The sequence below is a fragment of the Onychostoma macrolepis genome, chromosome 03, assembly GCF_012432095.1.
Source record: "Onychostoma macrolepis isolate SWU-2019 chromosome 03, ASM1243209v1, whole genome shotgun sequence".
NCBI classification, from domain to species: Eukaryota; Metazoa; Chordata; class Actinopteri; order Cypriniformes; family Cyprinidae; genus Onychostoma; species Onychostoma macrolepis.
The window spans coordinates 33082309-33102868 of NC_081157.1; the positions used below are offsets into that span (position 1 = coordinate 33082309).

At 39.9% G+C, this 20560-nt stretch overlaps 1 protein-coding gene across 8 annotated transcripts in view; it reads right to left on the minus strand.

Moving 5' to 3' along the window:
• The window catches only part of LOC131533715 (trinucleotide repeat-containing gene 6A protein-like), a 68339-nt gene that overhangs the window by 6923 nt on the left and 40856 nt on the right, over window positions 1–20560 (minus strand). For 4 of the 8 annotated variants that reach the window (XM_058766155.1, XM_058766137.1, XM_058766145.1 and 1 more), the window contains 16 exons: window positions 16084–16401; window positions 15356–15403; window positions 11108–13675; window positions 9955–10164; window positions 9648–9805; window positions 9432–9509; window positions 9253–9304; window positions 9017–9144; window positions 7949–8101; window positions 7721–7852; window positions 6750–6887; window positions 6584–6655; window positions 6058–6493; window positions 3865–3996; window positions 765–926; window positions 479–619 (listed from right to left, as the gene is read on the minus strand). In XM_058766155.1, coding sequence (XP_058622138.1) covers window positions 479–619; window positions 765–926; window positions 3865–3996; window positions 6058–6493; window positions 6584–6655; window positions 6750–6887; window positions 7721–7852; window positions 7949–8101; window positions 9017–9144; window positions 9253–9304; window positions 9432–9509; window positions 9648–9805; window positions 9955–10164; window positions 11108–13675; window positions 15356–15401 — 4606 coding nt within the window. In that variant the 5' untranslated portion in view covers window positions 15402–15403; window positions 16084–16401. Of the gene's footprint in view, window positions 1–478; window positions 620–764; window positions 927–3864; window positions 3997–6057; window positions 6494–6583; window positions 6656–6749; window positions 6888–7720; window positions 7853–7948; window positions 8102–9016; window positions 9145–9252; window positions 9305–9431; window positions 9510–9647; window positions 9806–9954; window positions 10165–11107; window positions 13676–14080; window positions 14226–15355; window positions 15404–16083; window positions 16402–20560 lie in introns of those variants that run through there. The other 4 variants (XM_058766191.1, XM_058766201.1, XM_058766182.1 and 1 more) reach the window with 4 other exon arrangements.

Sequence of the window (20560 nt, forward strand, 5' to 3'; positions counted from 1 at the left end):
AATTTAAACAGCTGGGGTCAGTAAGATTTTTGTTGTAATGACTTTGAAAGAAATCTCTTTTTGAAAGAGGTCTGCATTTATTTAATCAAAAATACAGTAATAATAGTAATATTGTGAAAATGTATTACAATTGAAATGTAACTTGTCTATTTTAATATATTTTAAAATGTAATTTAATCCTGTGATGGCAAAGCTGAATGTCACATAATCCTTCATAAATCATTCTAATATGCTGATTTTGTCCAAAATAATAATAAAAAAAATCTTATCAATATTTAAAACAGCTGCTTAATGTTTTTATTTAATTTGTTTTGGAAACAGCAATTATTTTGATGGACTCTTTGATGAATACAAAGTTCAAAAGAACAGCATTTATTTTTTGATCAGTCTGATGCATCCTTGCTGGAAAAAAATAAAACAATAAAACACTTTTGAACAGTAATGAATACTGATATACCTGGTTTAACAGATTGCTTACCATTGTTCCTGTCCCTGAGGTGATCAACATCCCGGACTGTATTAATGGAGAGATTATTAATCACACTGCCAGGAGTGACAAATGGGTCAGTTTCAGGATCAATGTTTGGATATCCTTTCCAGGGCTCACCAGGACGGAACTCTGCCAAACAAACAAGACACAGTGTCATTTATGCTACAATGGCACAGCGACATGCTCGACCATCTGAGCTACTCTGTAATATTTTGTTCCAATGCAGGATTTGATTGGAACAAATGAAGCATTTATGAAGTGAATGGGACCGAACCTGGTGGCCAGTTGACATTTGTGGAACCATGAGGTGATTTGGCACGGCTGGGCCAGCCATCTCCCACAGAGCCAGGAGGACTGATGGGAGCGTTACTGGCATTGATGAAGTCATATGGACCAAAGGGTGAGTCTTCAAGCCTCAGGCCAGATGTTATAGCACCTATAGTAAAATCATATCCATCAGACATTTTTGCACACTTTCAAGACTGCATATGAAAAACATTTTTTGTTGAGACAAGATTAGGGCTGCACAATTATGACAAAAATATTGGTGTATATTTCCTTTGATATTGTATTCATTATTAAATAGAATTTTTTTTTTTTTTGAGTAGGTCAACTGCATGGCATGGCATCCAAAACTCAATTAATTGACTGCTGTTTTATACATCAGATAATCAATGCTGCCTATACAGTCAACTTCACATTCTAAATAAATATCAGCAATAAATAAAGAAATAAATATAATTAACAATTAATCAATGTGTCAATTAGGGATACGTGGTATACCGGTACTGGAAAAATACCGGTATATTATATTTCAAACGGTACGATATCATAATTTTGCTCAATTCAGTATTTCATACGCTGCTGCTGGTGCGAAGCGCACCTGTAGGTGGCAGTGCTTCCCAAACTGCTGCGCAACCGGTAAATGTGACGACAGAACAACGCAATGGATCAAACAGACGAAACTATCTATAACGCACCTGAAATTAATCAATAAAGAGAACAGTAGAAATGAAATATGGCATTACTTTGCATTCAAAACCGATGACAAAGGTGAACGAACTGACCTTACAGCACCTGTATGCAAGCGTTGCAATAAATCATGTGTTGCCACAGGAGGCAACACATCAAACCTTTTTAAGCATTTGTCGCTTGCTCATCCTGATCTTTTCAGAGAATTAAGAGATCGACAGGTGAGTGCATCATTCATAAATTCAGATTTAATTTGAACTTTTATTTACAAATGATCAACGCTAGGGGTTCTGATTTTTTAAAGTCGACTTATGTGATTAAAGTCAAGTCGAAGTCGACTAGGCGCTGATGACGTCATTAATGAACAAATAAGTCTGAAGCTGAGACTCAAACACCTTGTGCACAGCTATGGTATATGACAGTGCAGCCCACATGGCTATTGCTCCTATAACAGCTCATTTGAATCAGTTCTTTTGTCTTTGTCTTTATATTTCTCACAGATTTCTGCTCGTTTTAAATCAGATACAGATAAAGTACCACAGTAAAGATTACATTCCTATGAATGCATTAGTGAGCGATATTGTGTGTGTGAATTAATTCTACCTGGTAGCGTCTCCCTACTAGTAGGGTTGCACGATACACCGGTACTACGGCAGTATCGTGATACTAAAGCTTAAAAATACCCGCGGTGCCATTGCATTTTTTAAACGGTAGTATCGTCCATACGGTACCATAAGATATGTTGTATGCACGGCAAGAACACTGTTTAAAACGTTCATTTGAACATGCATGCCAGCAGAAACATTACAAGTTGATTGCCAAATGTCTTTCTGCTGTGCTCTGTGTATAACGTTACGCGTTATATGGTGCTGAGTGTTTCCCGATGCTTCAGTTCAGTTTGCAATGAGAAGACGCACTTGCACGTCGTTGTTCATGCTGCAGTTTATCAGATCTGCGCGTCATGTACAAGATACTGTCTGTAGCCTTTGTGTGTGCACGTTACAGTGCAGCAGCGCATTAGATTAGAACAGCGATTAACTTACTGTTCAATGTCGAGCATCCAGTAATATAATCACACGTCTTGTGGAGCGCTTTCAGAGTACGCATTTAGTTGTCATTTTAACTGTTTGGAAACGAAGCGTAAATGTGGAAGTCCTTCAAAGATTTCTCATCCTGTTGTGCCCTCTATAGGACCAGCGACTAGTTGATTTCAAGCTTAAAGCGTCATGGCAGAGCATTGAAGTCGACTAGTCTGTGCAACCCCTAATCAACGCACATACAGATGTGATACAGTAAGCTCAAATGTGCATGTGTAACACGTTAGAACCAGTGAAGTTTTGGTCACGTAATATGCACTTGCATTTCATACAATCGAATATTAATTGAATTTGAATTAGGGCTCTGAATCGGTTCAAGGAACAAAAACGAAACTGAAACGAATGAAATTGACAGGAACAGAACCAGAAACGAAATCCAATTTTATAGCTTTATACTTTATATATAAACTTTATAGCGCACATCAGCTATAAAGACATTAATGCTGAATGTTTAACATTATTCATAGCATACATCTGCTTCGTAGACATCCTTAATCTCTAATAACTCCATTCTGCTGCCTGTTGTTCCGTTATCACATGCTGTGTGGTATCGGGGCATTTTAACGAGTATGGGTACAGGAGCTCAGTATCGGTATATCCCTAAATTTTAGTATATGAAGGGAATGTTTCTGTCGTGCTGCCGACCGTTAATATGAAGCAGCCAAGAGAGCGAGATTTATATTTAATGCTTTTTCTTTGGCTATCCGAGTCTGAAATCTGAAAACAATCTGAGAAAGAGAGAAATAATAATGTGATTTTGAATATTACTTTACAATAAAGCAACATTTGTTGCATTAATTGCGTTACTTCAGTTGTAATATTTTTTTCTTCAAACTCAGTCAAAATGTAACCTATATTCCCGGTATATTTTTTGTTACATTGAGACATTTTGTTTGCACTATGTGTTTGCACTGAAAAGATAAGATTTAAATATATTTTTATAGTATTACTTCAGTTATATTTTTCCTTTCAACATCAAAATGCAACCCATGTTCCCTGTAGGTTTTTTGTTAGTTTGATACAAAGATATTAAGATATGAATCTGTTTTTATTATTATTATTATTATTATTTTAATAAAATTGTTTTCAGTTCACTTTTCTTTTGAGGCTGGTTATTTGTCACCTATGGTATCGATTTAGTATCGATACCGAGGTATTACATTCTGGTATCGTACCGAAGCAAAAATTATGGTATCGAGCCATCCCTACTGTCAATTAATCACAGCTGTTATAATAATTATTTAATATTAACTGTGTAGCCCTAAGAATGATTACCAAAAAAATCTAATAAAAGGGGAGACGTACCAGATTTGCTGGGGTTTTGATCAAGTGGCGAGTTAACGGAAATGTCCATGGCAGTCCACTTCTTCAGACGGGACTGTGGCTCCTTAAAACCAACACTGCCAATGTCGAGGTGGCTTACATTCAAGTTCAAACCTAGAGGAATACAACAAATAATAATAATAAAAAAAAAAAAAAAATTAAAAACCAAGAAAAAAACAAAAACATTCTGCCAGAAAATAAGGTTAACAACATTTCTGGTATCCAGGAATTAACATCAGCAGCAGGTCTAACAAAAAGATCATTCCATCAATTTTAAATCAGAGTGCACTCAGTATTTTTTCCTCATTAAAGATTTGATAAAGAGTACTTCTAAATCATTTATTTTGGAGACAGCGTCACAAGTCAACACAATGTCCATGCCACAATGGCAGTCTCAACTAGAGCCCTGCACGGGCCTCAAATTTAGGCCCTAGCCTGGCCCTGGCCCAAGATGCTCAGGCCCTAGCCCGGCCCGGGTCCGACAGCTTATCAGAATTACCGGCCCGAGTCCGACCCGAGCCCGTCTTTTTTTCCCCCCTTCTCCCAAAACGGCTCATGTTTCAGCTATTAAAATAGTTCAGTTTTGTATATAATGGCAAAGTGATTATATTTCGTTTTTTAATTTTTTTATTAAAATTAATTTTGAAAAACGTTTGGAGCATTTTTTGTTCGTTAAACAAGTTATTTCTTTCTTAAAGTAACTACCAAGCAGCCAGCGGCAGACCGGCAGGCTGATCAGCATGTTTGATCAATTTAGCCTTCTCAAATCATCACGACTTGCCTAAAATAAAATCTATAGATATAATAAAACAGTTCAAGCATATAACAATGTTTAAAGGTTAAACCTAGATAAATGTGCGCTCCAATAGTTTGTGCAGAGAACGGAAGCTAAAGCGAAGGACATGGAGGCACCAGCGCAATCAATTGCATTTTTTTTTTTCAATGGAAACAACTTAAAATAGGCCATAATTTTTGCTCATAAAGGTAAGAGTAATACATCATTCGGAACTGTAAAGGGTCTACTTCTATTTGTGTGCACTCACAATATCAACAAAACGTTGTGCTTTTAAAACGATACGCTTTCTGCCGTCTTGTCTTGAACAGAGCGCTTCACAAAAATGAACCGAAAGTCAGCGAATACATGCCTCACAGACATGATAAATATATCTATAGAAAGCTTTAAATTACTACTTAACGAAATAAATCAAATTGAAAACAAAAACAAAAACTCATTCATTATTAATCCATGAAGATGCACTTCTCTCTAAAGGCGCGTCTAATGAGGAGATGAATCCACACTGATGCAACACTGACACAGAAAACACTAGTTTATTATTCCCAGGGAAAGCAAGAGCTGATAAAATGTAAAAAAATTGTAACTTGAATGCAATGTAAGTCGCTTTGGATAAAAGCGTCTGCTAAATGCATAAATGTAAATGTAAATATTAGTAAGTAATTCAAATATCTCCTTAATATTTCCCTCGGACACATTCATGGTAATTACTTTTGCTGGGGCTTTATGGCAAGCTTTATTGCGTGTATTTGAACGCAGAACAGCTGCGCTGACGGCGCGATCGCTGCTGCTGGACACTAAACACCGGCGAGCCGCTCTTCACAGTCGCGGCACGGTCTCGTGTTGTTTCCACTAGCGCGGCAATTTTTTTTCCATCACTAATTGATAATAATAATTCCTTACATTTATATAGCGCTTTTCTAAGCACTTGGCTTAGACATTGATGGATGTCTAAAATATAAAAATAAGGAGAAAACTAAAACAGGCCCGAGGCACGGCCCTCGTCTGAACTATGACGTGAAAATTGGCCCGAAGCCCGCCCCTAGGGATGTAAAAAATTCGGGGCCCGTCGGGCCCGGGCCGAAATGCAGGGCTCTAGTCTCAACACCGCAACCAACAAAAAATGACTGAGTGCACAATAAAACATGGGAATACATATGGAAGGGGAGACAAGCACATACAAAGAAAAACAACCTTATTATTGTCAAGCGGCAGAAATTATGAGAAGAAGCACCATACAGCCAAACATTGGATTTCCAATCAAATAATAAGGGTATGAACTCAAAAGGTTTTGCAACATAGCATTGTTTTCTTTTCCCTCAAATACAAAATGCAAGAGGAAATTTTGCTGGGGACAACAAAATAGATAAGACTGTATTCACCTCTTGCTGGCAGAGAGCTGCTGTCAGGACAGAAGTTCTTTCCTACCCGAGGGTTGATGGGAGAGCCTGGCACCATGTGGCCATTGCTCAGAGGTGGGGCTAGGAGGCTATGACTTTGACTAATGCCAGCTGGCTGATAGCCTGACATGTCAGAGGCAAACATCGTGTTGGGCTTGGCAGCTTGGTGCAACAAAGAGTCAGTCTGGCCTACATTAAGATGGGGAGGACACCCACCTAAAGGGAAATTACTGAACGAGCTCAGGGAACTTTGTTCTTTCTGCAGGTCAGAGGCATTGGGGGGCATGAAGTTCTCCATATAGGACTTCATGGGCTGGTGCAGCGAGGGTGGCTGAGGGGAAGTCTGCTGCTTCATCAGGGAGGGATCGAGATGGCGGGGAGGCTGGATCATCTGCTGGGATGGACCCAGACCACGACCCTGCACATCATCACAAATGGAAAATGTCACATCAGACAAGCCAAGACAGAAGGAAACGGAACACATAAATGAGTCTAAGAGATCACAAACCTGTTCCTGTTGCTGGCGGCTGTTAACAGGCATGGCCCTCTGGTTTTGCGCTTTTTGCTGCAAAATGAGACGCTGAGAAGGGGGGAAAAAAAGTGTAAGTTTTAAGTATGACAGGGAATGAGTTAACTTATCGCTTCTAGGTTAGTACTAGCGACAAGATCAATACCTGTAACTGATTAATCTGAGAAAGCTGAGACAGTTGGTTGAGCTGGGACAGCTGGTTCAGCATAGCCACCTGCTGTGGGCCAAACAGAGGGTTCAGACCTCCATTATTGGCAGAGTACTTCAACAGGGGTGGCGGGACCTGAAAAAAAAAAAAAAAAAAAAAAAGACATTTGTTATGAACCTCGTTATAAAAAATACATAAAAATTAAGAAAAAAAAAAAGTACATAGTTTACCTATGTGGTCTAAAAATTTAAATATATAAACTAAACAGAATATTTATTTTAATATTTATTGATTATACATTATTATATAGATAGTTTGTGTATTCAAATATTAGTATTATATTAATTTAATAAAAAATAATTTAAGTCATATATTAATTTAATATAAAATTTATTTTAATATAATATATATTTCTTAGTGGATAAATAGTGGAGCCGCAACAGTGAGAACCTCAATACTTTTAAGTCAAACAAAATCAAACAAAAATTGTGATATGATTGTGATTTCATGACAGATATAAAATACGGCACTGTGTTTTTACATGCGAGCAGCTCATGGCCCAGTGTTTTTAGCATTTCAGAGAAACACAGTTCGTAAAACAAAGCAAACCTGGGACGAGTTGCATAAGCATAACCACTATGATAAGACCTAGTTGAGAACTAGTCTGACCAACGAGCAGTTAGTCAATGGGTAATCAGTCTTTTTGGATTCAAATTAAGCCAATCTACTTTTTCTGCAACTAACAAAGAAAAATAAGATGACTAGTCTCACTTGTAAGACTAGTCTAAGGCCACAAGAGTTTTGTAAGTTGCATTTTAAAATAGACATCACAATTTTTCTCAGGAGGAAAAAAAGGCCTGGAGTTACACTTTGTAAATTCCCTGATATTTCAAGGGCCTTGGGCACCCTGTACACCACACATCTTCATCTTACAGTCAGCTGGGATTTAAAAACCCAAGTGGCATTACCTGAGAGGGAAGTAGTGGAGGAGGCACTTGGTTGCGTAGACTGGGCTGAGAGGAGTTCAGAGGTTGTGCTGGAGGCTGCTGGGCATTCCGGCCCTGTGCTGCTGCATTACCGACACCGTACATGTTTACATTCTGTGAAGAAACATAACACCCCACATGTGAATGAGCATCCGGCAAACCAGTGCATTCACACCTTCAGCACACATGGAGCAGCATGCACTAACTCACCTGCCTAACAGAGGCAGAGTTTGGATGGTGAGGCAAGCTGCACTGGTTTGGCAGTGCATTATTTGTAGGGGAAAAGCTGATATTCTGCATGGAAGTGATCTGTGAGTTTTGGGACTCCTCTGCTACAGATCTATCATATACAGGCAGTGAAAGCTGAAGCACAACCACAGGCCAAGCAGAGAGAGGAGCAGGACGCAGAGCACAACAGCAGTGAGGAATTGGACAAAGACCAGAAGGAACACCAGGCCACCAGAGAAAGACACATCAACAGCCACAGAAAAGGAGAGAGAAAGGCTAATGTTAGCATCCTCTTTGGCATGTTTTAGCAACTGGAGAGCTTTCTTCAATTTTAATAAGTTAGGGAAGCAATGGGAAAATTAGGATTAGAAGAAAGACTACGACTACTGAAAGAGTTGCTACTAAATACCCCATGAAATCAGCTGTAGCATTTCCCATTTACTTTTTTCCCCTAAACAGCCAATGTCACATCACAGCCATAAACCATGATTTGCTGAACATATTGGTTATTCTTCTGAACATAAAAGTTTGCATCAATATTTCTGGTCTGTTTTTCTGGATTCTTTCCACAAATTTTACATGTGTATACAAGATATTACTTAACTTTTGGATGACAAAATAAGCTTAAAAATAAGGTAATGCAATTTAACTCACCCCCTTAATAACTCTTTTTAATTTGAAGATCTTAACTTCAGGAATACTGAAATTTTATTCTAATTAGAATTGTTAGGTTATTTACTACTATTAATCCATGGACACACCTAGTTTCTGTAAATTAGAAAATGTTTAAAAAAAAAAAAATTAATTAAAGCAGATTTTCCAGAGGAAATATATTCATTATGGACAAAAGGGGACAGTAAAAAAAAAAAAAAAAAAAAAAGGTTGAGATTGGCTGGTCTTGAAGCCGTAAGACTTCAATTTTGATATCATGAGGTCTTTAAGTTGCAATCTTGCCCCATAGAGGGTGCTAAAGTACCGAACAAGCAGGAATACAAGACTGGACAAAATGAAGGCTCCATTACAGTTATAGCAGGATAGGAAATAACTGACCTTATCCACATAGGGATTACGGTCTATAGGAGAGTCTTTGTGGATCTGATGGCGTGAAGCAGGATTTTTCCCGTACTCTCCGATATTAAGAACATGCTTGTCAACATCGATGCGCTTGTCTGTCATTCCTGCAGAAGATGAGAAGTCATAGATTTTACAAAATCATGCTAATACTCATGGACTCCAACAAACATCACTCAATACAAGCACTGGAGGAACATGTGAATGTGACCTACCTCCAGACATATCCATCTTATTGCTCTTCAGGGAGTCTTCAGCAGAATCCCTCTGTAAAATGACAAAGAAGCGTCAACGTGCTATCTAATAACTTTATGCTCCATAAAGGATTTGGGGACACATAATACATAATAAAACAGGTTTCACATAAACATAGCAATCAAGACTTGATCCTTACAGGGTACATGTTGTTAAACTGTTTCACAATCTGATTCATCCATGGAGAATCATCTTGCTTGTTGGGTCCTTTGTTCAGCTAAATGGAAAGAAAGGTAGAAAATAAGCACGCAAGCAAAATGTACACAATTTTATCCTAGCTATTAGATTCAACAGTAAATTCAGTGAATGACACGTTAAGCAGTTCTGCCAGGCTAAATGAGGTCTTAATTATTACCTTTGGAGTCATCTTCTTGTAGGGCCAGTTTCCAGTTTGGTTCACTTCTTGTGATGGATTGTTGTTCCACATGCCTACTTCCACTTCCTCCTCCCAGTTGGAGTGCCCTGTCATGGACATCTCTTCTCCGCCCCAGTTATCTTGCATAGGTTTGGATCCTAAAAAGCCAACATCAAATTAAAAATGGAGGGGAAAAAAAAATTATCAAACACAATTTACATTGGAAAAGCCAAACAAAACAAGAAGAAATTAAGTCAAAGAAAGAAAAATCAAAAAGTTCTTTGCCCCAATTGGAGATGGGACGTACCAGACTTGTGCTGTGACTGCTGTCCTATAGCAGCGTTGCTCCAGCCACTGCCTCCTGAGTTTTCCCTCCCCGACTCTTCCCAGCTGGAACCTGTATCGACAGGCTTTCCCCAAGCAGACGTGCCATTGTCCACAGTGACAGGTGGAGCAGCATGCTCACCCCAGGTAGAGGAGTCCATTTTTTGTGGCCCACCATATGGCTCTCCCCACCCTGTGATCAAAAACAAAACAAACAAAACAAACAAAAAAATAAAAACTACGATCAAAGACCAGTATACAAAATGCTATACTGTTCTGCACAAAAACTAGTGAATGCAACAAATGAGAGGATGGCACAGTTAAAGAAGACATTTTACTATTTTGTAAGCAAACGGAAATCTGTCAGAGCAAGCAAGAATCAAAGTGTAATGCATAAGCTACATGGAAAATAACTATGCAACAACTAATTGGCATCTAAAAATATGTAACATACTTAACTGAAATCAATTAACGAAGACAATGCAATTAATATTTACAAATAAACTCCAAAGTGGGATTGGACTGTACTTGCAAACTTTCCAATGGCCCAAATCCGACCCTTGCATAAACATGCTTATGTAAGCTTTGTTTACTCTGAAGTCCTTCTGATGGATCAGCTTACATTTAACCACTGAGCTTTTTGCACTTTCACCATCCAGCATATGCCCTGAATACTTCCTTCAAAAATAGCCCTGTTCATGTGTGCCCTGCTGCTCAAGTTGCTGCCATATGACTGCACCATCGGTCACAATGTAACCCAAGCCTATTTTTCCCTGAGCACAGCTTATCCACAGCCAATTCCAAATGAAGCAGGAACACTATTTGCACATGCACCTTTACATTTTTTGTTTGGCAAATAATTAAAAATTAATGGAAAAAGCTGCACTTCTAAAAAGTATATACATTCCTCTGCACTGCATAAACAAATTTATATATAGACACACACACACACGCACACACACACACAAACACTTGCTCGTAAGTTCAGAGCTTGTCAGTGCTGGAAGTATTAGAGGAAAGGGGTGGGAGGAAAAAGCGCATCCAGAGAAATTCCAAAGGGATGACTGCATGACTAAAGATAAATATAATGGGTGAGTAATAATTGCAAAGGCACTGCCAAAAAGGAAGACACCCACCTGAGCTGCAGTTCTTTTCCTTTGGAGCCATGGCGCTTTGGGCTTGTGGGGGCTGAGAAACAGCCATGCCATCCTGCTCTCCAGCAGTGTTCTTGTTCCACAAATTTACGTTGCTGTATTTATATTTGTTGGGATCTCCCCATGCTGAAGTACCATCATCGATCTCCATTCTACGCCTGATGGATTCAGGTGATGGCTCTTCCCATCCAGTGGATTCTTCTTCTTTGGAGGCAGTAGGCATCGGGCCTCCCAGCCATCTTGTAGGCTTGTTCTGACCAGGGGCTCCAGTCTGAGAGGTGCTCCCACTCCTGAACGTTCCCATGCTGGAATCTTGGGACTTGCCCCACTCAGAAGAGTTGTTCGGTTTTGCATTGTCGCCCCAGGTGGGATTGGAGTGGCTTGATTTGATTGGTTCGCCCCAGGTTTGGTTTTGATTGTTGGTCTTGGGTGGCTCTCCCCATCTTGTGGTTGGGCCACTCTGGTCAGGAGTGTTGGTTCCTCCGCTGCCTCCCCAGGTGTTGCTTGTCCCGCACCGGCCAGGCTCACTCCAGCCCGATCCAGAGCGGTCGCTGTCACTGTCCCAGCCACCTGAACCAGACTTCTGGGGCTCTCCCCAATGGTTTCCCTTCGGGCCTTCTCCGCCCCATCCCTCTCCACCCCATCCCTGCTTTGCTTTCGGCGGATTATTCCAAGAGGAGGACTTCTCATCCTTAGCACCATTCCATGAGGAACCACCCTTGTTCATTGTAACAGAAGGTGCATCCTCCCATCCACTTTGCACAACTGAGCCTTTGGGTTCTACCCAGCCAGTTGAAGGTTTTGTTTCAGTCCACCCAGACACTGAAGAATCGCTACTTTTGTTGGTGCTGGGCCCATCTCCCCAACCACCTGATTTAGACGCCTGAGGGGGAGCGCTACCCCAGCCTGTCTGTCCATTTCCTGTCTTTTTATCAGAGCTTGAAACATCCCACACAGTGTTCTGACGGACTGGAGTTTGTCCCCACCCCGTGTTGGACAGCACCCTGGGGTCCACGTCGATTTTAGAGAGAGCTGCGTTGATCGTGCCCTGCTGATTACCCCTCCTTCGGCTGCCACTACGTTGCCCATCCCTCTCACTGCAACCTCCTGAGCTCTCTCCACTTCCTTCACTGCCTGTAGATTTGTTCCATGTGCTGCCTTGTGACGCTTGACCAGAGCTCCCTATACCAAGAGCATCATCCTCCAAGGACTTCCATCCATTTGTTCCCTTCCTGCTTCCATTCGTGCTATCATTGGAATGCTGACTGTTGCTGGGCAAAGTGTTCCACTCCCCGTTTGAGACCTTAGTGCCAGTGTTTGAAGAGGATGAGGAAGAGGAAGACGAGGAGGAGGAGGCACTCCCCCAGGGGCGAGGGATCCCAGCTGGGCCCACACCATTGCCTGCTCCCCAAGACATACTTTGTGAGGTAGCGGGCGCTGAGTCCCAACCTCCTCCACGACCGCCCATCCCGTTATTATTATTATTCTTTAAAGAAGCAGCACTCACAGAGGAGCCATTGGCTCCAGACTGCATTAGAGTTGCATTCACAGTGTCGCCCACAGCTTGGCCTTTAGGGACGGGACATTTGTCTCCAGAGTAATTAGTGCCGGGCGGAACGCCCCATGCTGTACCATAAGACCCGCTGTTAATTCCCTCACTGTTGCCATGTTGAGAAATGGAAGTGCCATTAGAGACTGGAGAAATAGGGAGCTGAGGGGAGCCCCCTGTACTCATAGGCCAAGCTCGGTGCCCTGGGGGCTGTTCATTCATCTGCATTGAACCTGTAGAGTTTGGTAAACTAGAGGTCATCGTGTTAGTAGTGTTATTTGGTCCATTAAATTCAGTGTTAAGGTTTTGAGGCTGCCCACTTGGAACCTTGTTTGTACCATTGACTTCAGCTTCGGACATATTTTCCTGCAGGCATCCCCAGGACATCTTAGAGTTGATACTCTGCATGCTGGGTGTTTGACCTATGGTGCTTTGTTGAGTGTTGGTGCCACCATTTCCATTCCCCGCAGGCCCATGGGGGTTGGGCCCAGTGTTCTGAAGAACGGGCCAGGCACCATGGTTGGCATTTGGGTTCAAAGTGCTTGGATTTATACCTACATTGGTTGAGGAACCTTGGGTACCCCATGCATTTATTTTGCCATGGCTGCTTTCTGCCAGCTTGCTGCTGGGGCCCTCGCCGGAGCCTTGACATGTGCTTAGCATCGAGCCATTGGACATACCCCAAGGCCCCTTAACACTCCCATTACCCACATTATTGCTGCCATTTGCAACCATGAAATGAGAACCTTGTCTATTGCCATTGTTGTCACCACCAGTGCTCCCAGACGCCATCATACTAAGATTTTTTTCTGACCCAGAGCTGGAGGCAGAGTCAGCATCCATACATTCTGAGGCTAACTCTGGGTCACTACCAGTGATGGAGGGCCAGGGCCCCTTATCTACAATAACTTTTCCCCAGTTGCTGTTTGAGTCGCTGCAAGGTGAGCCAGAGCTCCACGGTGAATTTTCATACTGAGGCTCCAGACCAGCATGTTCCAAACCTGTGAACACAAATAAAAGGTCAAATCAGTTAAGATGGTAAACATTGAGGGAAAAAAAACAACGGGAAACGCGTCTGTTCAAACTAAATTCAGGCAAGTGGACAAAAAATAAAATAAATCATGACAATAAAATGTGGATGTTTGTGCAACAGTTTTGTAAAAGGAGATTGAACAGTAACATAAGACACTAAGGGACTGAAACATATGAACTTGTATATAAAACAAAAATATAAATTTACCCAATCCTGATTTAGTTACACTGTATCCTTGTACTTTAACAATGATTACTTGTAAAACACCCAGTGCAAATAAAACAGTCTAAAACAAAAGCCAAATGCTGTACATAAACAATACCCTAGAAATATTAACATTTGGTAGACTTTTTCAGAATTTGAAATAACTTGCCCATTTATGGATTATGCGACAATGGCTAACTGCCCATAGGGCCTGTCTCTGTCCTGCTGAGAGGTGTCTCACTCAAGCCAGACTGAAACAGTAGTAGATCTGCCACCATTTTGTAGCAGCAGCATGATCATGCTGCATGCCAGGATAGAGGAGGGAAAGACAGAAGACTGCTTACAGCAAAACTAAGTGTGAAGCGTCTCTGCAAGTTCACTGATTTTACGTAGCTGTGGCAAGTGTGGCGGCACTAAACTAACAATAACGCAACTGCTGTGTTCCTTGAAATAAATTTTCTGCTCTTGCTTTCATATTTTTCTGCAAGATGGCTGCCAAGCTTCCTTGAGCACTGTTCTCTTGCCAAGTCTGAGACTTTCTCCTTGGCTGTGTTACCAAGAGATATGGGAAGACAAAGAAACACAGACAGTCTCACTGCTGGTCTCGAGTAAACTGTTTGTTTAAGAGTGACTCAATAAAACAGGAGATTCTGTTGAAGGTCACTGAGGTAAAGGAAAATTACAGTTACATTACATTTCGATCTAGTATTTCATCTCTCCAGGGGAGACAAAAAGAGTTGTCAACCAAGAAGAGACTTGTAGACTCCAAGGGGATAGAACAATGGAAATTCTGTCATCACGTCATTCCAAAATTAACTCCCTTTCCTCTGTTGAACACAAAAGATATTTTGTCCATATAATTCAAGTCAATGGTGTCCAAAACAACCTTGGACACCACCGGCTCTCTTTGTATGGACACAAAAAGAGAGATTTTTTTCTTTGCATTAAACTAAAGAAAGTGAGTTATACAAGTTTGGAATGACGAGTGTCAGTAAATAATGACAGACTATTCATTCTTTGATGAACTATCCCTAAAAGTAGACTTGTTCTGTGTTATGGGCAAAGTGTACAATCGCGGACTAGCATTGTAAAACTAATTCAGAAAAGTGAGAACTTTGAACCAGTTGGCAGCACTACTGCTCTGGCCTTTCATAAAACAGGAAAAACACAGATTTGGCAGGGGGGAAAAAATGGTAATGTCAGTCTACTTATGCCAAGACATTATGATACATTTCTTGCAAGACATTGTAAAGCAACTGGTTAAATTTATATAATCAAAATTACTTAATGACACCATTTAAGCATGCACCAGAGAGATAGACAACTTGCAATCTGCCTAAATATGAACAGCCAAACAGGTCTTCAGGTGACTTTTGGACTAACACACACTAAACAAAAATGGTAAACAGCAGCACATGGTAAGGAAAAAAGAAATGTGAGTCACCTGTTTGGTTAGGGGAGTGGCTGACGGAATCCCGAATGGGAGCCATGCCTACAAAACAAAGTGCAACACCATGAGTAAAACCAGCTACATGAAGCCACAAAATAGGTCTCAACACCAATAAAACGGCCACATGCTAAGACCATGCAGCAAACATAATCACTTATTTCTACAGCTATGACCTAAGAATTTTAATTCAACAAAATGAAAACAGTAGAATGTAAACAAGGATCAAGATTAGAAAGATCATGTCTTTCATTAGAAGACATGCTACTTTTTACATGAGTGACTCCATTAGCTTGACTGTACTGAAATGGCAGCCACTGGCAAAAATAATTACTTACTACATTACTTCAGAATTGTATACTAAAAAAGGGACTGGGGACATAAATTATTATTTTTAAAGCTTTGACCAGGTTCTCATTTTGGAAATATATGGGATTACTAACACAGTCAACCAGACAATGCTTATAATCTTACAATGATACCGTCAAATTGATTGACCTGACTACTTAAAAAAAAAAAAAAAAAAAAAAAAAAAGATACTTTTTGGTTTTTATTTGGGGGAAAAAGTACCCCATGAACACGCATATCTGTCCTTGTATGTTTACCTAACATGTCTGAAACACCTCTGCCTATCAGCAATGGCTAACTTGAAACATACATATCATGGATCTCAGCACACCTGGCTGATCCGTAACCCACAAGGTCATTACTCAGAGCACCAGTACCTGAGAGGTGGCTTTGGGCGCAGTGTAGGACAGACCTCTCAGTTGTAAGCTCCCCTGGCTGGCTAGAGTTGAGCTGCACTTGAGTTCCCAGGGTGGCAGCGAGGACCGTGAGGGACTGCCCACGCTTCAACAGCTGTTTCTGTTTGTGCTGACAGAGATGCGGCGGAACTTCACAGAGCGGGTACCGAGGCAGGGCTTGGGGCTGGCCGCTGGCTGGGGCCCTCTTGGCATTGCTGATGGCGCAGGTTACAGTGGAGGTGCTGCTGTTCTAATTGGCAGACTGAGGCTGGCTGAAACTGGACTTGATATGTTCTGGCACTGAAATCAAAATAAAAACAGGTATTCAAAACATATTTTCCCCCCATTACTGGATTACCACTTACTACTAGAGATGCACCGATTTTAACTTTCGTGACCTGCCGATACTGACTATTGCAGAATCCGATTTTCTTTCTAAGAACTATAATTGACAGCATGTACAAAAAAAAATCTATGCAAATTTCAGTGCAAAAATTATTTACATAATAAAATAAATTATTAAACAAGTCCCCCAATCTGGACCAAGATACAGCTTTTCTCTCACTTAAACAACTCTCAAAATAAAAGTGCTCTGTGACTGGAAAGAGGAAGAAATAGTTAACTTAAAATTAGTTGCTGTATGTAACAAAACAGATGTCACTTCACACTGTTTATAAATGGTCACCATTAAATGGTCATGGGCAAAGTGATTGTATTTCGTTTCGTTATTTTATTAAGTTAATTTAGAAAACGTTTGGAGCATTTTTTTATTCGTTAAATGTAAGTTTTTGTTTTTTAACGTAACGACCAAGCGGCAGACGGTGAGTTGATCATAGCCTATGTTTGATCAATTTAGCCTTCTCAAATCATCACATCTAAAATTAAATCTATAGTTATAAAACAGCTCCACAATGTTAGTTTAAACGCTTAACCTAGATAAATGTGTACTGATGCATATCCAGTCGTGTTTGTGCGGAGAGTGGAAGCTGAAGCGCGCTTTACAGGACGCACCAGAGCGATCACTTGCATTGGAAACATTTCAAAATCCACAGTAGGCCCCCTTCTACATTGTGTCCAAAATTTTCCTCAATTATTTCAAGCAAACTCGAAACTTATGTTGCTAACATAGTACGGTTTTGTGACTGGCATCACACAAATAGGGCAGTTGTCGTCACAGTTGTCGTCTAGAAGTTTATTAATATAATCTTGCACAATTATCAGAAACTGCTCAAGATAGCAGGTTGTAAAATGCAGTGAAAACTCAAGTCTTAATCTCAAGAGAGTCATAGTCCATGTAAACAATCGTTGATATGCGTCACAAATTCTGGCCTTACTAAAACAATATTCTCATTGAGAAATTTCCACAAAAAAAAGAAAGGAAAAAAAAGAAGAGGCACTAACAAAGAACCAAAACTATTTACTAAATATTTATTTGTGTGTGTGTGTGGGGGGGGGGGCAAAGGTTCACCAGTAGGTGTTATTACTACAGAAAAAAAATCTATTTAAAATTATTCCTTAATAGTGGATATCACCACCCTTCCTGTATTTTAACCCCTCCCCTCCAACAACTTAAAGAGACCACCTTTCACAATCCAATTATTTCCCTCAGGAGTTGGTAATACAACATCCGTTTTCACTTCTATATTAATTCATATTACAGAAGTAAAATGGGGACTGCCAAGTACAAGCAAACACAACACGCATTACCTCTTAGAGGGATACTTCACCAAATAAAATTTGAAAATTGTGTCATTTACTCGCCCCAAATTAGTTCCAAACCTGTATCAATTAAGAATGTGGGTAACCAAACAGTTACTGGAAATTTCACATTTTTCATTTTTGGGTGAACTCTCTCTTTAACAGTAAACTTGCACAACTGCATTATAGTGTTGTCAAAAGACCTGGTACTTCGGTACCAAGTCGGTACTAAAAAAGTGAAAACTTCACGGTACCAGGTTTCTTTAAGTACTGAGTAACCGTCAACCTGGTTCTTGCTGCGCTATCAGAAAGCTGCTCAGATGTGCTCGCTTCATAAAAGCACTGAGACCGGGCGACCTCAAAAGGAGAAAACACAACAAAACACTTTAAAGACCGACACCCGGATCAAATGAAAGAGTTCAAGCAGGTAAGTTTAAATTTAATATTTAGATCTTATGTTATGAACATTATTCCATATTTTAGTTTGAATGTCGGATTGAAATAAACATTGCCGTTATAGCGGAGTTAATCGTTAGCATAAGCGTGGCTAACGCTAATATAATGAGCATTATGAAGTTTCTTTATTAACTATTTAATGCACCTATAACTTATTAGGGTAAAAAAAAACAGGAAGATATGATGGTATTTACTATTTTTGCACACTAGAGGCTTTTAAATAAATTTAGAATCTAAAATGTGTGTGTTGGACTGATTTGACATAACACTGTTAACCATTTGTAAATTCTCTATCAGAAAAGCAGTTCTGGGCTTCTTTTTGTATTTTTAGCTAACTCAGTTGTTATTCTTGGCTGGACAACTCTAGTAGGTTTTGAAAGCCCTTTAAAATTAAATATGTACACAGTTTGGATTAACTGAAAGTACAGTCTATACAGGAGATCAAATTTGACTTTACAATAAGATACCATTCATTGACATGACTATCATTATCTAACATCAACTTACAGTGAGTGAATAATATATTTTTACATTAATATTTTTGAATGTTATTTAATTAAAACACTCGATCATTCATGTTTGTTCATTGTTTATTAAATCATTTTAACAGATAAAATTTTTGATTTTATGTATTAGTAAATTTTGAAATTAACCCCAAGAAGAATAATTGTTATATAACTAGGGCTGTGACGGTCGCCGTGACAACCGCAACACCGTGATGGTCGGTTGTCACCACGGTTGTCTATTGCCACCGGCGGTAGTGCACGTGACGTCACACACTCTATAACAAGCATAATACAAAGTTTTCTATACAAGTGTAATAATATACAGTTGCAGATTGTTTTATTTAGACTATAAATCTATGCTAATTCACTAATTACGTCAAACACCATGCACGGCATTTCCTTTAGATTGGCAGCTTTGAGCGCAGGAAAATACAGTTTATTCTGCATTTAGCAAATTTATTTCGTGATGAGCGATAGACCTTTTTGGGAAAGCAAATACTACATCGCCGATCTAGAATCCATTCATGTCACCCATCCGCGTGTGTACAAGTGTCTTCAAGTTCATGTGATCGCAAACGCCCGGCTGGTCAGATTTGTATTGGTGAGGCTTTCTCCAAACTGGTCAAATACGAACGAGACAGCGGTAAATGGAAGATGCTAACAAGAAATGCGGCAACATACGCCGCGCTTCCTATTCCACAGAGAGCACGTGCAGACGAGGAGTTAACGCGCCCGCTTGCTTGGTGGGGGAACAGTGAACCGTGTCTAAACCGGACGCCGCATCGCAGCACAACAGGTTGAGTCTGTCTACAGGACATTTGAACTTTGTGTCAGTACATAATAAATAAGACGAGGCAGTTTACTGTGAGGGATTTGTCGTGTCGTATCGCGCCACATCTAGTGTAGACAGCATCACTGATTATAATGGGTTCTCTCCGCGCCGCTCGCGTGAGGTAGACCAGGTGTATTTAACTTTCTTATTTAAAGCTACTTTCCCATTTAACTGTATTATTTCTTTGATATTTATTTTAAACACGCACGTTTGTTAATAGATGATTGAGCCTCATTTATTTATTTTTGCAATTCAGAATTATATATATATATATAAATATACACAACACCGCGCCACCGGTGGTAGTTGGTCCATTACCACCGCGGTGGTAAAAATCTGCCACCGTCACAGCCCTATATATAACTATTGTTTACTGATAGGTCATGCTATCTAACAAATGGAATCTTATTGTAAAGTGTTTTTAATACTACAGTGTCCTTCTATTTGATATACACTTGTCTTAAAATATATGTAATGTTGAATAAATTTATTATAAAAGCTGTAGTTTGTCATATACTGAAATGTTATATTTTAGCTGTTGTCAATGATCTAATGTTACATTTGGTCACTCAGCCCATTGCTTTACTTAAGAATATTATATTTTCCTTCTACAGCTGCAGGAAGATCATGAAACTCACCAGCAAACCCCAAAACAGACAACAGTTTACAGTTGTTTTTCAGAGGCAGCAGAAATATGACAAACTTTTGGGTGAAACTTGTTTAACTTTTTTCATACTTTTATTACTTGTGGAAAAACTTTAAACAATTTTAAATAAGCATAAAGAATGGCATTGGCGTTTGTACAGTTTATTTTTGTTTTACTTTATTAAGTAAGGGATAATCAATGGCTAGCTGTGCATTAAACGATTTGAATGCACTTCGAGGAGGCAACCACCCTCCACTGCGCGTCGGGCGGTTCTTCACCTCCACGTCGTGAACGTGATTAAACTGACCTGGAACTACCTGT